The sequence below is a fragment of the Suricata suricatta genome, chromosome 11, assembly GCF_006229205.1.
Source record: "Suricata suricatta isolate VVHF042 chromosome 11, meerkat_22Aug2017_6uvM2_HiC, whole genome shotgun sequence".
NCBI classification, from domain to species: Eukaryota; Metazoa; Chordata; class Mammalia; order Carnivora; family Herpestidae; genus Suricata; species Suricata suricatta.
In genome coordinates this window covers 82,225,219-82,240,830 of record NC_043710.1, presented here as the reverse complement: position 1 = coordinate 82,240,830, position 15,612 = coordinate 82,225,219, and the positions used below count along the sequence as shown (strand labels likewise).

At 42.4% G+C, this 15,612-nt stretch overlaps 1 protein-coding gene across 5 annotated transcripts in view; it reads left to right on the top strand.

Annotated features, from left to right (window-relative positions):
• NTM (neurotrimin) overlaps positions 1-15,612 on the top strand; it is a 938,616-nt gene that overhangs the window by 913,811 nt on the left and 9,193 nt on the right. For 3 of the 5 annotated variants that reach the window (XM_029956914.1, XM_029956916.1, XM_029956917.1), the window contains 3 exons: positions 2,352-2,486; positions 4,456-4,576; positions 9,284-9,435. In XM_029956914.1, coding sequence (XP_029812774.1) covers positions 2,352-2,486; positions 4,456-4,576; positions 9,284-9,435 — 408 coding nt within the window. Of the gene's footprint in view, positions 1-2,351; positions 2,487-4,455; positions 4,577-9,283; positions 9,436-12,606; positions 12,643-15,612 lie in introns of all 5 variants that reach the window. The other 2 variants (XM_029956913.1, XM_029956915.1) reach the window with 1 other exon arrangement.

Here is a 15,612-nt window from a genome sequence, read left to right as displayed (position 1 = left end):
GCCACACATATGTACCAAGGACTACCATTTAAAATTAATGGGAATATTAAGTGTGACACTGGTCTCTGAGATGGTTTACACAGTAATTATAGCATTCTAGCTGGAAAAGATCTGACAAATGTAGGCTTGCGGTTGGTACAAAATAAAGACAACATAAAAGGAATCACAACTTTTTCATTTAAACCTTTTCTTCTTGTTTCCAACACTGTTCCTCAAATCAAGGTTACTACATTTCCCCCTCAAGATGGCTAAAAGTACAAAAAAGCTACCTTTTGGGGAACCTAGGCAGTTCAGTCAGTAAAGCATCTGACTCTGGTTCGGCTCAGGTCATGATCTCACAGTTCATGAGTTGTAGCCACATGTCAAGCTCTGTGCTGACAGTGTGGAGCCTCCTTGGGATTTTGTCTCTCCCTCTCTCTCTTTCCCTCCCCTGCTCATACTTTCTCTCTGTCAACATAAATAAATAAACTTAAAATACAGCTACCATTGATAATTATGTTTCTTACTAGTTAGGACTGTGAGCCTCTATGGGTTAATATTGATTGTCCTCTCCATATCCTGGACTTCTTGGTGCTGTGTTTTACTTATTAATATGTTCTTGGTTCTTCTTGTAAATTAATAACACTCGGTTGCTTGCTGTAATAGATATGGGCTGTTCTTTTGCTCTCTACTAGGGATTAGAGGTGAGAGATTTTCTGCACATATTGAGTTTCTACACATGCGGTATGAAGTGTGCACTTGTACTTATCACTCAGTGGTGACATAGAATTTTCATGACCAAGGAGTGGTGACAGTGTTGGACAGGTAGTGGCCCCTCTTTACAAGAAAGTCATTTTCTTTATTCCTGTCATTCTTATTATCATTGTTATCTTGACAAAACAATGTAACAATGTCACAGAACAAATATAATGGTAACTTACATAACACATGGATAATTCTTTATTTTATGTAGTCAGTTTTCATGCTTTGGATCAGAATCATTATGGAGGGGTTTTAGCACCTGGAGAGAAATGTTCCTTTGTTTCCTTTCCACTGACATGGGCCACTCATGGTAAAATAGTTTCACTCCACCTGAATCTGTGCCTCCCAGCAGATTATAGGTTTACTATCTAAAGCAACAGGTGAACAGCATGTGAGAGTTTTCATAGGCTTTCATATATATATATATATTCATGTTACTCCAAATGGCCCAGTGAGGCAATAGGACTGTATGTATAACATTCCTCAAAAGTGTCTCTTATTTGCCAGGGACAATCTCAGCTTATGCTTATTTCTCTATAGTAACTATTAATAGCACCTCTTTTACTTTTAAAAGTATCCCAGTTTACATGATAAAATATATCACCATACTAATTATCTTTACTTAATATAGAAGGCAGGATAATGCTGGGATATAAGCTGTTCCTTTTTATTTCTCCATTGCCTTTCCGTAAGTATGCTGAAGTTCAAGCTGACTATGGGAGAGAACTGTGAAATCAGTCTTCTAGGCTTTAGCCTTATGGTTTTTCCATTAGCCAGTGCTCATGGCTAGTGCTTAAGTAGGAAGCCAGTAGGTAGAGGGTTGGTATTGTTATTTATAATTTTTCAATAGAGAAACTGAGCCTCGGGCAGTGACAAGACAGAGTAAGATTTGTAGCCATGTCTTCTTGGTCTTGACTTTCTTCCGTATTTGTGGCTAGAGTACGAGGTCCTTGTTGTTTGTCTTTGGAATCTTCTATACAAGAGCTGCAGAATGTCTAAGCTTAGGAGACTGATCTTTGCTGATCTTATTGAATGTCTAAATTTAAAAATAGGAATTTAAATTCATTTTATTAGTGTCTCCACTGCCTTTAGTGGTGTGCTCATGCATGCACGTGTGCACATGTGTGTGTGTGTGTGTGTGTGTGTGTGTGTGTAACTGCTAGTGTGGTATTTCTAATTGACTCATGGTTTGTGATGCAATATTCAGCTCTACACTTTATGGTTCAGCCTCAATGATATCTTGAAATCAGAAAGAGTTAATATTCACCTGAGGTACCTAACTCAGATCCCAGAGCCCCACTGCTTGGTAAGATTCGGGCAGTGTAAATGTCAGAATTATTAATCACTTATCGAGGACCAGTAATTCTCTAGGCTCGGTGTTTAGTCTAGGTAGGAACACAAACATTTTAGCTGGTCCACTGGGGAACTAAAGAGAAGTTGAAGAGGGAAGCAATAGAAGGGCAGCGAGTGGGGGAGAGCGAATAGGCATCGTTCCCAAGAATATGAACTTGGAAATGGCACAATTCTCTGCAGACACAACCATTTTATACTATGTTTTATAAGTTTATACCTTTGGTGTATTTTTTCCCTCACCACACCCTCTCATGCAGCTGTGGGCTTTGTGAGTGAAGACGAATACCTGGAAATCCAGGGCATCACGCGGGAGCAGTCAGGGGACTATGAGTGCAGTGCCTCCAACGATGTGGCTGCACCAGTGGTCCGGAGAGTCAAGGTCACCGTGAACTGTAAGTGGTCTCAGAAACCTTCACCCTGCATGTGTGTGAGTCTGGCTGCCGGCATGGCCACAACAAAGAGCTGGATCATAGATCCAGCTGCTGACTCAGGATGGGAAATAATGCCATATCATTGTCCATTCCTGTTTTTAAGAGAAATGATTCAAAATCCTAATTTTTAAAAAAATTGTAGCTGAAAGTAATTTTATATAATCCCAAACATGACTTGTATTCTTATAAAATCATCAAATGGATTTCAATGAAAAAATTGATAGAAATATATCTTTGAATCCCAATTTTTTCCCCATACTTTACTCCTAATGTTCCCAAGCTCCTCATTTTCTAGACCAGCCATCTCCATAGTGGGGAGCAAACCTATGTATAAGAAACTTATGACATACTCATGGTATATTTACATGGCCTCATACTTTTGTGATTTATATATATATATATATATATATATATATATGTATATATGAAATATATACATATATATATAGTTGATGTACAAAATACACTTTCATAATTTAAATATAGATAAGCCTACACATAGTAGAGGGTACATCTCAAAACCTCTTTTGACTGGTAGAGTGTAATCCAAAAGTTTTGGAAGTACAGAATCTAAAACTTTTGGAGGCCACTGTTTTAGAATGAGTTCTTTCTTATCAACCACCCAGATTCTCTCTGACATTGACTCTACTCAACTTCTCCACTTTTCTCCTACCCTCTCCTCTTTTGATTCAACATAATATACATTGTCTAAGTTCTCTAAGACATTTTGAAAGCTTTCTCTGCTTTACTCATTTTAAGAAGTCTTGTAACAGTAGAGAACCCATGAACTAAACCAACAGACAAGACTTTCCTTTTCAAAACCTGGGTGAAATGGAAGCATAGGCGAATATTGTGCCTTGGGGATTACTCATTCTTTAATATTTTGCTTTCCCTTACAATTTGAACCTAATTAATACATAGCACTTTAAGAAGTAATAATACTACATTTTTATAACAAAATTTGTATCATCAATTTTTTAAAGGGACTTAAAATTACTTGCAGTTAATAAGAATTAATCTGAAGGGTAAGGGGATGTGATCAAAGCAAAACCAATTTAGGAAAATAAAGGGTAAATCAGCACAGAAATTATATACCACAAGGTGGGTAGATGCAGGTGCAGAATTTGGCTTTGAGTTGTGAAACCAAGGAAACCTCATCTGCTTTAAGGTTTATGTCCATAAGATGAAAACAAACCAGTTGCCTGGGAGGAACACTGCTTTTCCTGATACTGAGACCCAGGAGAGATTTCTCGTTAGTGTCTCCACAAATAGATCACTTTGAGATATGGTCAGCAACATCACACACGGTCTTCCTGCAATAAATAGAATGCCAAGCTTACTGTGCCTGTTTTTCATAATGTACTTCAATGCAAATTCCAGGAGTTGCCAAGGATAGTTAGGTAAAGACTTCAAATGAACACAGGCCAAGTTTATAAGTCTAGTTTGGTCTGGCTTGATTCAGGAATCCATTTTAGAATACATGGAAGAATGACTTATCTGTCTACCCTTCAGGCAATTCTCCATGAATATTATTTCTTGCAACTGAGCTTTTGATGGGAATTGAATACTTTGAGGTTATATACTCTGGCAAGAACCCGGTGTGCAGAAATTCTATAAGGCTGATTAAAGGAGTGTAGGGTTGATGGGCTCCCATTCTCCTATAAAAGTTACAAAGTTTAAAGAGGAAATATGCCTGAGTACCTGGGCATTCCACCTTTGCACAGAGGGAAACAGAAGCAATACATGCTAGGAAGACACGCTTTTCCTTCGCAAGGCATTGAGTGGTTTCACTCTCGGGCTCAATTTGTGTATCAATTTGTCAGCTCAAGCAAGCAGAGGTAGAGCGGGGAGGAAAACAGTCAGTGAATGAGGTGGTCTGCCTCATTTTAGGATTCATTGTAAAATGCTCTTGCATGTCTTCTCTCTGCAGACCCACCGTACATTTCAGAAGCTAAGGGGACAGGTGTCCCCGTAGGACAGAAGGGGACACTGCAGTGTGAGGCATCAGCGGTTCCTTCAGCAGAATTCCAGTGGTACAAGGATGACAAAAGGTAAGGACTCCCTCTCTCCTCTACCTGCCCCCAAGGGGAAGAAAGTTTTATGGGTTCCCAACTCCATATTATTACAAATGAATCTCTGAAAAATCTTCTTCTAGTTCCAGCTAGCTATCAAGGGTGGGGGTAGTTTATATCCTGAATACTAAAGATTTTCAGCTAGGTTTTTAATGTTAACATACAGAGTTAGCACTCACCATTAAATGGACCTGACGGGCCTGTAAGAAACTTTAAAAAAAAATTTTTTTAAGAAAGCAAAATCTCAAAGAAAGGCCACCAGAAGCCTTGCAAGGCCTGTGAATTTCTTCCTTTTCTTCTTCTTCTTCCTTTTTTAAATAGGGCAAGAAAATAATGTGTTCTGCCTGAATCTATTTTTAACACATTCTCAGGCTGGCATTAAGAAGCCTGGAATGTTCACGGGGCTCTGGGAGTGGCCAAGAAGTTAGCACTTCTCCAGTTCAGTTCCGGACACCATCTGTGGTGTTGTATAGAGAAATCCGTGACCGGATTCCATCCTCCCTTTGTGCCCAGGTAGTTCTTTCAAGGTAAAGGAAAAGAAAGGGGACAATTCCCTTCCCTCCCATTGTTGCAGCCATCATTGTGATTTCTGTTGTGATTCAGTAAAGATTGTCATTGCGAGCAGTTATCAAATGGCAAGTTAGCACAGGGTTCAGCAGCTCAGAACAGCCAGGCAACATGACAATTACTGTTATCAAAGAGCTATTTTAAGGTGGATGAACAACAAATAAATGGGCAAGAGCTGTCCATGATCAAAACACTTTAATAAAATTGGGGAGGGGTGATGCAAAAAAAGTCCAAGGTGTGTATGGGGAGGGGAAGAAAGGCTTTACAGAGGGTGAGAAGCTGGGAAGAAAAACAGCAAACGTGGTAATTTTTGAGAAGGAGAACACCGAGCAGTTCCAGGCCAGGAGTGACCAGGTGTTGCCCGTACAATTTAGAACATCTTCAGCATTTCTGTCTTCAGGAGGTCAGCCAGACACCAAAAGCTCTCCAAGTTTCTGAATCACATCACATAGTCATAATATTCATTGGGTCTTATCATAGTCCTTCCACATGAGAAGTGGAGCTTTTCCATTTTTTAATAGTTTATTATCAAATTGGTTTCCATACAGCACCCAGTGCTCTTCCCCACAAGTGCCCTCCTCCATTACCACCACCTCCCTTCCCCCTCCCACTCCCCCTTCAATCCTAGGTTTGTTTTCAGTATTCAACAGTCTCTCAGGTTTTGCGTCCCTCTCTCTCCCAACTCTCTTTCCCCCTTCCCCTCTCCATGGTCCTGCATTAGGTTTCTCCTGTTCTCCTGTTAGACCTATGAGTGCAAACATATGGTATCTGTCCTTCTCCACGTGACTTATTTCACTTCTTAGCAAGGTGTGTCATATTCACCCAACCCATTTTATAGATGAAAGAACTGAGGCCAAAAGAGGAAAAACAAACACATGAAGAGATAAAAAGAAATAGCTGGCTCCCCCCTTCTTCTAAGAAGTTTGGAATCAGGCACAAGGGAGTAGCATTTCTCCCAAAATAGCTTTGTTGTAAGACCTGCTTCATTTGTCCCTCCCCATTTCTATATGAATATTAGTATCAAAGGGAAAAAAACAATAATAAAATACATGGAGCTGAATGGGTAGTTCCTGAACCTCCAATTGTCCAGATCTAGCCAAAAACTAATCAGATGCATCATTTTTGGATTCTTTGTGGGAGAAAAATACAATAGAACATGTACGGAAGGGGCACATGGATGGCTCAGTCAGTTAAGAGTCCAAGATTTCAGTTCAGGTCATGATCTCATGGTTTGTGGGTTCAAGCCCTGCATTGGGCTCTGTGCTGACTGCTTGGAGCCTGTAGGCTGTTTCAGATTCTGTTTCTCCTCCTCCGCCCCAGTCTCTCTCAGCCCCTTTCATGCCCGTGCTCTCTCAAATATAAATAAATAAACATTTAAAATAACAAGGGAAAGTAAGATCTAATAATATATGGAGGAAAATAGAGCAAACCATAGGCAAAAATAGTCAATGGTGAGAATAAAAGGAAAGAGAACCTAGCTTTGTACACTGTGTCACAGGAGGTGCTGCTTTCTATGCATTATTAACCCAGGAAAAGAAAGCCCGATTACATCATGAGGGGGGCTTCAGAAAACCCTGGCTCAGGCAGCCTTGATTCCTCCTCTATCCAAGCTCTTCTCATGCTTTAATTGATTCTGCTCAGTTTTCCATGTGCTGCTCATTTGTGTGTTTCTAGTGTTGTCCTACTGCGTGGATTTGTCTGTTGTCCTGACACCCAGTTCAGCATGAATATCTCTGGCTCTGATCTCCTGTACCACTGAGGCTGGCAGACAACCTCCTCCAGTCAGGTCTCCCTGGGGAAAGAACAGCTCTACCCTACCTCCATTCCCAGCAACATGAATGGACTTCTGAGGCAAACCAAAGGAGTTGATATGATGGGACAGGCAGTTTTCTCAAAATTTAGGGGAGAAGTCTACTACTCCACGTACTAGCACTACTCAACTGCACAGCTGTGTGTGTCATCTGTGAAAGGGAGAGGAAATAGGATGCTGTGTGTAATAAGAGCCACCCATCCATGGGGGCATGAGCCAATGAAAAGCCTCAGGTTCATTAAAAAAAAAAAAAAAAAAAACCCGGGAGCAGTATGGGATGGGGAGAAGTGTGACCACACAGAGAAAAGGCAAGTCTGTCATTCTAGAAGCTGTAAAGTGCTGCAAAGCACTGCTCGCCACCCCACCTTGCTTTTAGCTAAAGACATTTCAGAGCTGTCAAGCAGGAACCTGCTTCAGGTAAGTGTCTCTCCCCACTGCAGAGCTGAAATCTAATTCACAGCTTGGTGCTGATGTGAAGGCTTCCTCCTCAGCCCAGGAATGGCGTCAAAATGGCAAATGGGATCAATACACTTGACTGGCTCTCCAAAAGCCTCCTGGTGGGTGGCTGCAGAGCCTTATTTGGACAGCACCTCCTAGAGGATCAATATCTACATAACAAGCTGGAAATATAACGGTGGTGTCTGGCCGCACAGCTGGATGTCTCATTCCATTCGTACAGTGCTCACATTTTAATGAAGTCCATGGACTCTAGTCAGTTCTTGCCCCTAGCTTATGACGGAGAAAGGCTCCCAGAGGAAAATCTACATAATGAAAAGCAAGCAAGCTCCTCCATGCACCCTCCTGACTTCCCTGAAGACAGATGTTGCATGAGAACTGAATTCAGAACCTGGCTTTCTCTTCTGATCATGATTGGAGGGCGGTAGAGAGAATCGTTCTATAGTTTTACAGAGACAACATCCTCAGATGATGACAAAGCAGCTGTCTTCTATGCCAAAAACATACTGGGACCCAGGGACAGGCAGGCGTTCTCGATGTCTAACTCCACAGAAATATAATATATTGGATAACATTTTATAGTTTATGGAGCACTTTCTCATCATTGTCTTGCTGGAGTTTCCTTTCTATTCTGCCCTGAATATTGTCTTTCTCAGTTTGATGACTCTGAAACCAGCTATTTGCCCCAATTCCTGTCCCTTGTTCCTGTTCCAATATGTATCTGCCCTGATATTTCTTCCTACACACCCCGCCCCAGCCAGGCCCAAAACCATGTTTCCTGAGATCCTCCATTCAGGATTTCCCCCTACTAGCATTTATCTTCCCCATAGCATAGACTCTGGGCAAAGAAGACAAATTCATTTCAGGGAAAGTAAAAGATTGGCTTATAGCCCATTCTCTGAAATAGGACACTCCAGAGTTTTAATAAGGAAGAGAGTTGGTCTCAGAATTTCCATGTAGACATGCATTGGTAGTGGGGATTTTTGCCAACTGTGTCCGGAGATGGAGGATATGACCCCACCAACCCCTGAATACTAGTCCCCTCATCCTCACAACCTGCCCAGTGGGTGGTATCCATGGTTCTAGTAGGTGTATCTGTTTCCCCCAGTAACTCTTTGTGGCCTTTCTTTAGTAGCCCCTGCCACCAGTGGGGATCCTTGTAGCATGTTGGTCTGCCATCATGGAATGCTTAGGGAGACTCCCCAGTCTATAGTCATTTTCTTAGGAATCCATAATCCTTCCCAGACTGAGTTGCTATAATACTCTGGGCAGACTACCTCTCTCAAGCCCTTCAGAGTACCCTGCTGAAAAATGATCCCTGATTCTTATAACCAAAAATTAGGTATTATCTATAGAATGCCTCAAGCTCATAAGAGAACATTTATTATCCAGGTGCTTGAAAATATGTTGTTTTTTCAAACTCCTCAGGTTCTTCTCTTTGAAAACTGAGTTGTTGTTGTTGTTGTTGTTGTTGTTGTTTTATTGGTTGCCATCATCATCTTCTTCCTTAACACCATTATCAAAATTGATTAAGTTCACACTTTGGAGCACCTACTAAGTGAATAATACTGTCTGAATATTTCACAGCTGGCACATTAGAGTTGTTGAAAGCACCTGCCTTCAGAGAACGTCACAGAATATCTCTGTAGTACCAAGAGAATCTCCAGGCACATGCATAAAAATAAAGAAATACAATTATATGCATCAATGTGTGTTAACTTGAATAGTTGAGTGGGGGAAAATAGTTTTCCCAATGTCAGAAAGTGGACAATAAGAAAACCATTAATTCCAGAGTCTTTCTCCTATGAGAAAAATATAACCATCTCCTTTTTTCTCTCTCTTGTTTGTCTCAGACTGGTTGAAGGAAAGAAGGGGGTCAAAGTGGAAAACAGACCTTTTCTCTCAAAACTCATCTTCTTCAATGTGTCTGAACATGACTATGGGAACTACACCTGTGTGGCCTCCAATAAGTTGGGCCATACTAATGCCAGCATCACACTATTTGGTAAGACTGAGCCCTGAGCTGGGCAAGGGGAGCAAGAAAGGTCTGCATGGCATGGGAGGAATTGGAAGGAACAGGTGGGATGGTGTGGCAGGTGGAAGAGCATCAGGAGAAGCTGGGCAGGGGTGAATGAGAAGAGAGAGGAGGGAGAATGAGAAAGAGGGAGAGAGAGAGAGAGAGAGCGAGAGAGAGAGAGATGACTGTGCACAGACAGAAATGGGTACTAGTAGCAGAGGAAAATGAGAAAGAATGTTCACATTTCATTCTGAAAAGGCCAAAATCCTGAAATGGGAATAAAGGATGTTGGGATGTTGAAGTGGCATTTAATTTTTTTCTCTTTAACATCTCCTCACCTGACTGAGGTAGTGGGGTTCCAGCTGGGTGTGATGGCCAAGCCCTCAGAGAGGAGCATTTACTATTTCCATACTTTGTTCACTAGAGTAGTGTAAAATATTGCCATTGCTGAACCTTTTCCTGGCTGTTGGGACATAGGAGAAACTGGACTCTGTTTATAAAAGTGGAATCATAGGGCTTGGGATCCTTAATAATATGAACTTCAGAGGGAGAATTAACATAGAAAATGGGGGATTTCCCTAGCTCTTCATTTGTGTCAAAAGGTATTGTCTGACTGGATCGAGACCTATTTGTCCAACCAAGCCACCATCCAGACAGAAGCCACATAGTCATTCATGCATTAATTCATTAAACAACTATTTGTTGAGGAGGATAATATACACACAGCAAATTCCTATGCCTTCAATACCTATCTGGCAACTGTACTGGTGCTGGAAGCAACTGAAGAAAGCAAACAAGCTCCCCTGTGGACCTGCAATGTCTCAAACAGCTACAGACAAGTGAGCCTGGACGTGTAGGTCTGCATCATCAGGCAGGACTCCAGGCTTCTGGTTATGGCTTTCATCTCTTGGGGGATGCAGATTCACACTATGGGCCATAGTTAGTATCTGCTTGCTTTTGGGGGAAAATCCTTTTATATCCCCACAAGTTCGGGTAGCTTGGAATTTTTCAAATACATTCCCCTAGTCCCCCACAGTAGCAAGCATTCTTGAGTGTGATGGGGAGGGAAAGCGAGAAAGTTAGTAGATAATTGGCAATAACATAAATTCCTTTTATTCTGAGAACTTCCAGATAAATCCTATAATTTCAAGTACCTCACCCTCATCCCCAGCCCCTACCGCACCCCCTTCATGGCCCATCATACCCAGCCTTCCCTGAGTAACCTTCCTGTGCTGCTCCATTGTCCCATCTCTGCTCCCAAATCACATTCACCCCCTGCTTATATCCAGCACTTAAAGCAAAGCCCAGCTTGATCGAAAGTGGGCTGGGTAGGGGAAGGCCGCCCTTGATCCCAGGGCTGGCAGCTCAGAATGGGCAGAGATGTGATTAGAGGGATTGATCTGTCTGACATCTCTCACAGAGGGGTAGTCATAATTGCCCCTCACATTTGTCAAGCCTTTTTGGCTTTCTGGCAGGTGTCTGTCTGCATGAAGAGAAAGGCCAGCATTATAAAGGAACGGACCCCTCTTTCCCTGGCCTTGCAAATCTGAGGCTGCTCTCCTAGATGTAACTCCTAACCCTCCCCAGCTCCACAGTCCTGTCCCCCAACCACAGCGTCCCTCATTCCTGTGAACAGTCTTCCTCCTCCTCTAGCCTCCTTGCTCTTCTGATTTGGATGCATGACATGGTTTTGCAGTTGGCTTTATCACTACTGTCTAATTCCCTGGCCTCTTCCCCTTAAGCCATCTGAAGATGAAAACAGGGAGAAGGTACAAACTTTAAGAGTGAAATAGCTGGAGTCTGTGACAAGGAATGCAGTGAAGCATGTGCCATAAATCTGCTCTTCTCAGCAGACCCCTGTGTGTCAATTAGAACCTCTGCCTCCCCACCATCAGTCTGTCTGCGTCTGCCCTGTGTGTCATTGGGACATTCCTCCAATTGCCAACTCTCTGAAGTCCAGGGTTCTCTAAAAAAATCCATGAAAAAGTGAAAGTATGTATTTAGATAAGTTTAGAAAGACTGGGTCAACCTAGATGAATGGGGTACAGGCAGAGATGTTCTTTAATGTGGAGACCTCAGAGCTTTTCTTTACGTATTAAATCTCTAAAAGGGAGGGAAAGCATGGGGCGTTTTCCAAATTTAATCTAACAGAAAGCATTTTTTAGTCCTCAGTTGAGAGACAATTTGTGAGGAGCCCATCCCAGAAATGCTCCATGGCTAGCATAGTTCCACGGAACTAGTAAAATGACATTAGTGTGCACGGTGGGTGTTTTCACCCCATCAGCTCTCACTGAGGCTAGTCCAGTCATAGCAGCCCCCAAACTCCTGATGGATGCTCATCATCAATAAGTCCTTTTGACAAATACCGACAGAGGAGATTTTTCTGTGTCATCTTCCATTATCAGCAGACCCTCAGCCCAGATCCATCAAGCAGACTAGGGTGACGGGAAAGTAGCATTTGTGTTATGCAAATATATGAACTTTGTGATGTAGTCCATTTTCCTATAGCATCACAGAAAGCCAGCTACATTATTATCATTTTGCCACTGACTTGCACAAACTGCACATTTGCACATCATGTGACCGTTGAAACGTTGACAAGTGAGGAATGCTGTGCTAGGAGGTCCCATTGTGGTCATATCTTCAGGGACACTTAAGCCAAATGGAGCCAAGTGGTCCTTATCATTAACCCATAAGGTTATGCTCCTGATCCCTAAGACTTCCCTCATAAGCTGAATCACTGTAGTTCTTGGGTCCACCTGTTCCTGGTATGGTGCCATGGGACCAGGAATTCCCAAACTTGGTCTCCTGAAGTCAGACAATGGGGATAAAGTGTGGGGCAGAAACCTCATATGGAAAGGGACTTTGGTTGCTGCCATGTCAGCCCCCCAGCTCAGCACAGCACTCTAAATATATGAGCAGCCAGCTCCCTCACTTTTCAACCATGGCATCCAAGGATGGAAGCACAAGGCACCTTAGTGTTTCTCATGCTGCGTCTTGTTCACCTTTGGTTTTTGTGTCTCCCTTTATTTATCCATCCCTCCAGAAATGTGTGTGAAAAGCAGTATACAAACTATATATTAAATATATATAGCTACTGTATATAATATATGTGTTTGTTTTCATTTTTCTCTCCTGTACATCCCTCACCTGATTTAGAACTAAATGAGCCTACAAGCTCAACTTTGTTGCAAGGTCAGTATCTCCCTTGCTTTGGTTTTTTTTCCCTCCCCCTTCTCCCAGAGCCTCCCCTCCTCCCCCACCCTGCATTACCTGTCTGTAGAGTTGCATAGAGAATGCCAGGGGAAGCTAAGGAGATCACTGGAGCTGATGGAGCTTCCACAGAAGCTGTCGTTTCTCTGTTCGCACCTTGACCACACTTCTCCAGAAGGGCCAGGAGTGGGAAAAGAAACACCATTAATTTCTCAAAGCTCAGAAATCTGTGTGCAGGCCAAAGGTAGAGAGCATGAGTCTGAACCAGTAGGAAGACAGTCCAGCCCCCTGAGTGGTTTCCATAGCAAGAGTCCTACCAATGGCCCCTGAGTGGTAGAAGCAAACACCATGTACACGATGGTTTAGATATTCCATAAAATACATCAGCTGGTTCAAGGTGAGGTTCTCCAAGAAAGGAAGGTAGGCAGGGTACAGTGCACATGATAATCAATAAGCAGTACCCAGGAGTGGGATGCCACTGGGATCTAGTTCAGAGCCTGACATTTATTAATTCTGTGCTCTTGAGAAATCACTAAACATTATTGAGACTCCATTTCCTCTTCTATATATAGAATTGATCTGCCTTATCTACCTTAGAGTTGTTCCAACATCCAGATGAAAATGCATATTAAAAAGGCTTTGAAAACTGCTAGGTGCACTTTGAATCATTCAAGCCCCATCCCCAGATACAAACTAAATGACAAGAGCTTCCCTCAGTGTAATGTCATAGGAGTTCATTAAGTCATTCAAGCTTCATCTCTTGCTTCTGTTGGCACAGCCTTTCTGATTTTCTCACAAGCTTACCAGTAGAAGTGACTCACCCCCTAACCTAGCAGAAGTGGTTCTCTAAGACCGTGACTGAGAATTTGGGCAGCAGTGAGCTTGGCTGAGTGGTTCAGTGGAATCCATGTGGTGTGTGCTGCTGTTCTCCTCCTGAGGACAGTGCTGACCTTAGGGTAGCCCAGAAGGAAAACGGCTCTGAGGCTTTGCCCATATTCTACCCCAGTCCCTGACTGTTCTCCCATCCCCATCCCCTGAATCCCTTTCCATTTGGTTGTGCAAGATGTCCTATTTTGCAGTAGACTTGCAAGGGGGGGAAGGAGAGGAAAGGAGATAGATTACAAGGGAAGCTTGTACAGATGTGGAAAAATACTTCTATTAACCAAAATAATCAGGGCTACATTCTTCACTTCAGTGATGTAGAGTGCCTTGGTGGGGCATCACCAACAGGAAAATGAAACAAAGAAATAGAAAGTAAAACGTGAAATCAGTGGAAGAATTCAGATCCAATTTATGATTCAACTTATGTTTATGAAATCCCAGCATGAGGAGATCCACAGATCTCAAATCAGGAGCATTAGGAAAGTAGCTCCCCATAAATGAGAAAGGAGGAGGCATGAGGGACTAGAGTGAAGACAGACAGTGCTACAAGATATGCTTTTAGAAGTGACCAAACTCATTCTGATCACTTAGCTCTATTTTCAGAGGGAATAGAAGCTCTTAAAATAGATAGTGGTTGCTAAGGAGTTAGTATTTACCTGTAGGTATACTCAACTGATAGAAGGAGCATTGTCCCACACCAGAACCAATGATAACAAAAGAGACCAGATACAAATAAATCACTTCTAGCTGTCGCACACTGGAGCGGGAGCAAGATACTTTATAACTAGCCTCCACCTGCTGAGACAAAGCTGTCCTGCCTCACCCTCTCTGCTGCAACAATGAATTTGGGTAAAAGTATCTGTATGCCAGCTCTGTACTCAGATTCTCAGGCTGCTCTCAATGCCACATCCTTCTGTTGAGTTGTAGACTGTAGACATCTGGAATGTTCCAAGATTTGGATTAGTGTGGTCTTCAGTATAGCTATTAGATTCTTTTGCACAACTAAAGAATATTCTAGAGAAAACAGACCCTGCGCCTGGGGCATTTCTCCCCTTCATCTGTGTTTTTCCCTCCTCCTCCTTTGCTAGTTTCTGATAGAGTAGAAAGCTACCTATTTTCTCAGGGAATACCCCTAAGTTATGCTCATCTTATCTCAGAAATACCAAGCAAGATTTATACAAATTGATGGATTTCCACTGGCAGGGTACACTTGGCTTTAAGAGAAGTTCTAAGCTATTTTGTTACTCAATATCTGGATGGACTAGAGAGATTCTGATAAGAGAATTTCATTCCTCCTCAGCATTTTCTGCCACCTTGAAGTATTTCTCTGCTCCCCTTTTGCAAACACAACAGATTGCATGTCACCCTCTCATATTAGTATTTGGTGGTGTAGGACTACTGCCATGATAAATAAGGACTTGGGAATGCACCACAATCCCTCACTGAGTCCCTCCCCGGAAAGTGTGCTAGGGCCCACACTGCAAACTCAGCATCTTGGTAGCTGTTCATTTCCCATCCACTGTCCTTTGTCTTTTATCACCTAGGCATGAAGTCAGATTCGATGGTATCAGTGGGCTGGGAAAGGTTGGCTGATTAATGCCTCTGAACCTCACAGTGACCGTCGAACCAACTTATTAAAGAATAGGGGAGTTAGTAAACTCTGTGTATCAGAAATGGAAAAAAAAAAAAACTACAGTAGGAAAGATGACCAGTTTTTCCCTGTAGAGGATTAAAGATAGGTAATTAGGCCCAGCCATCCAACAGTGAGCATTTCTGTGAGACATATGTCTAAATACTGAAGGTATAAAAACAATTCTCTCATCCTCTTTCTGGAAGGTGGATATATCCATCCTGACATGAAACCAGCTCTTCTCTGCACACTAGAATCAGGCAGAAGCCCAATGCTTACTTAGGTACTTCGATTTAGCTACAAGCATTAGTTCTGATGGCAAAAAAGATCACATTATGGATTGACTAGAGATACTGACTTGGAGACTGGAGGGGAGTTGTTTTTCTTTTCTTTCTTCCTTCCTTCCTTCCTTCCTTCCTTCCTTCCTTCCTTCCTTCCTT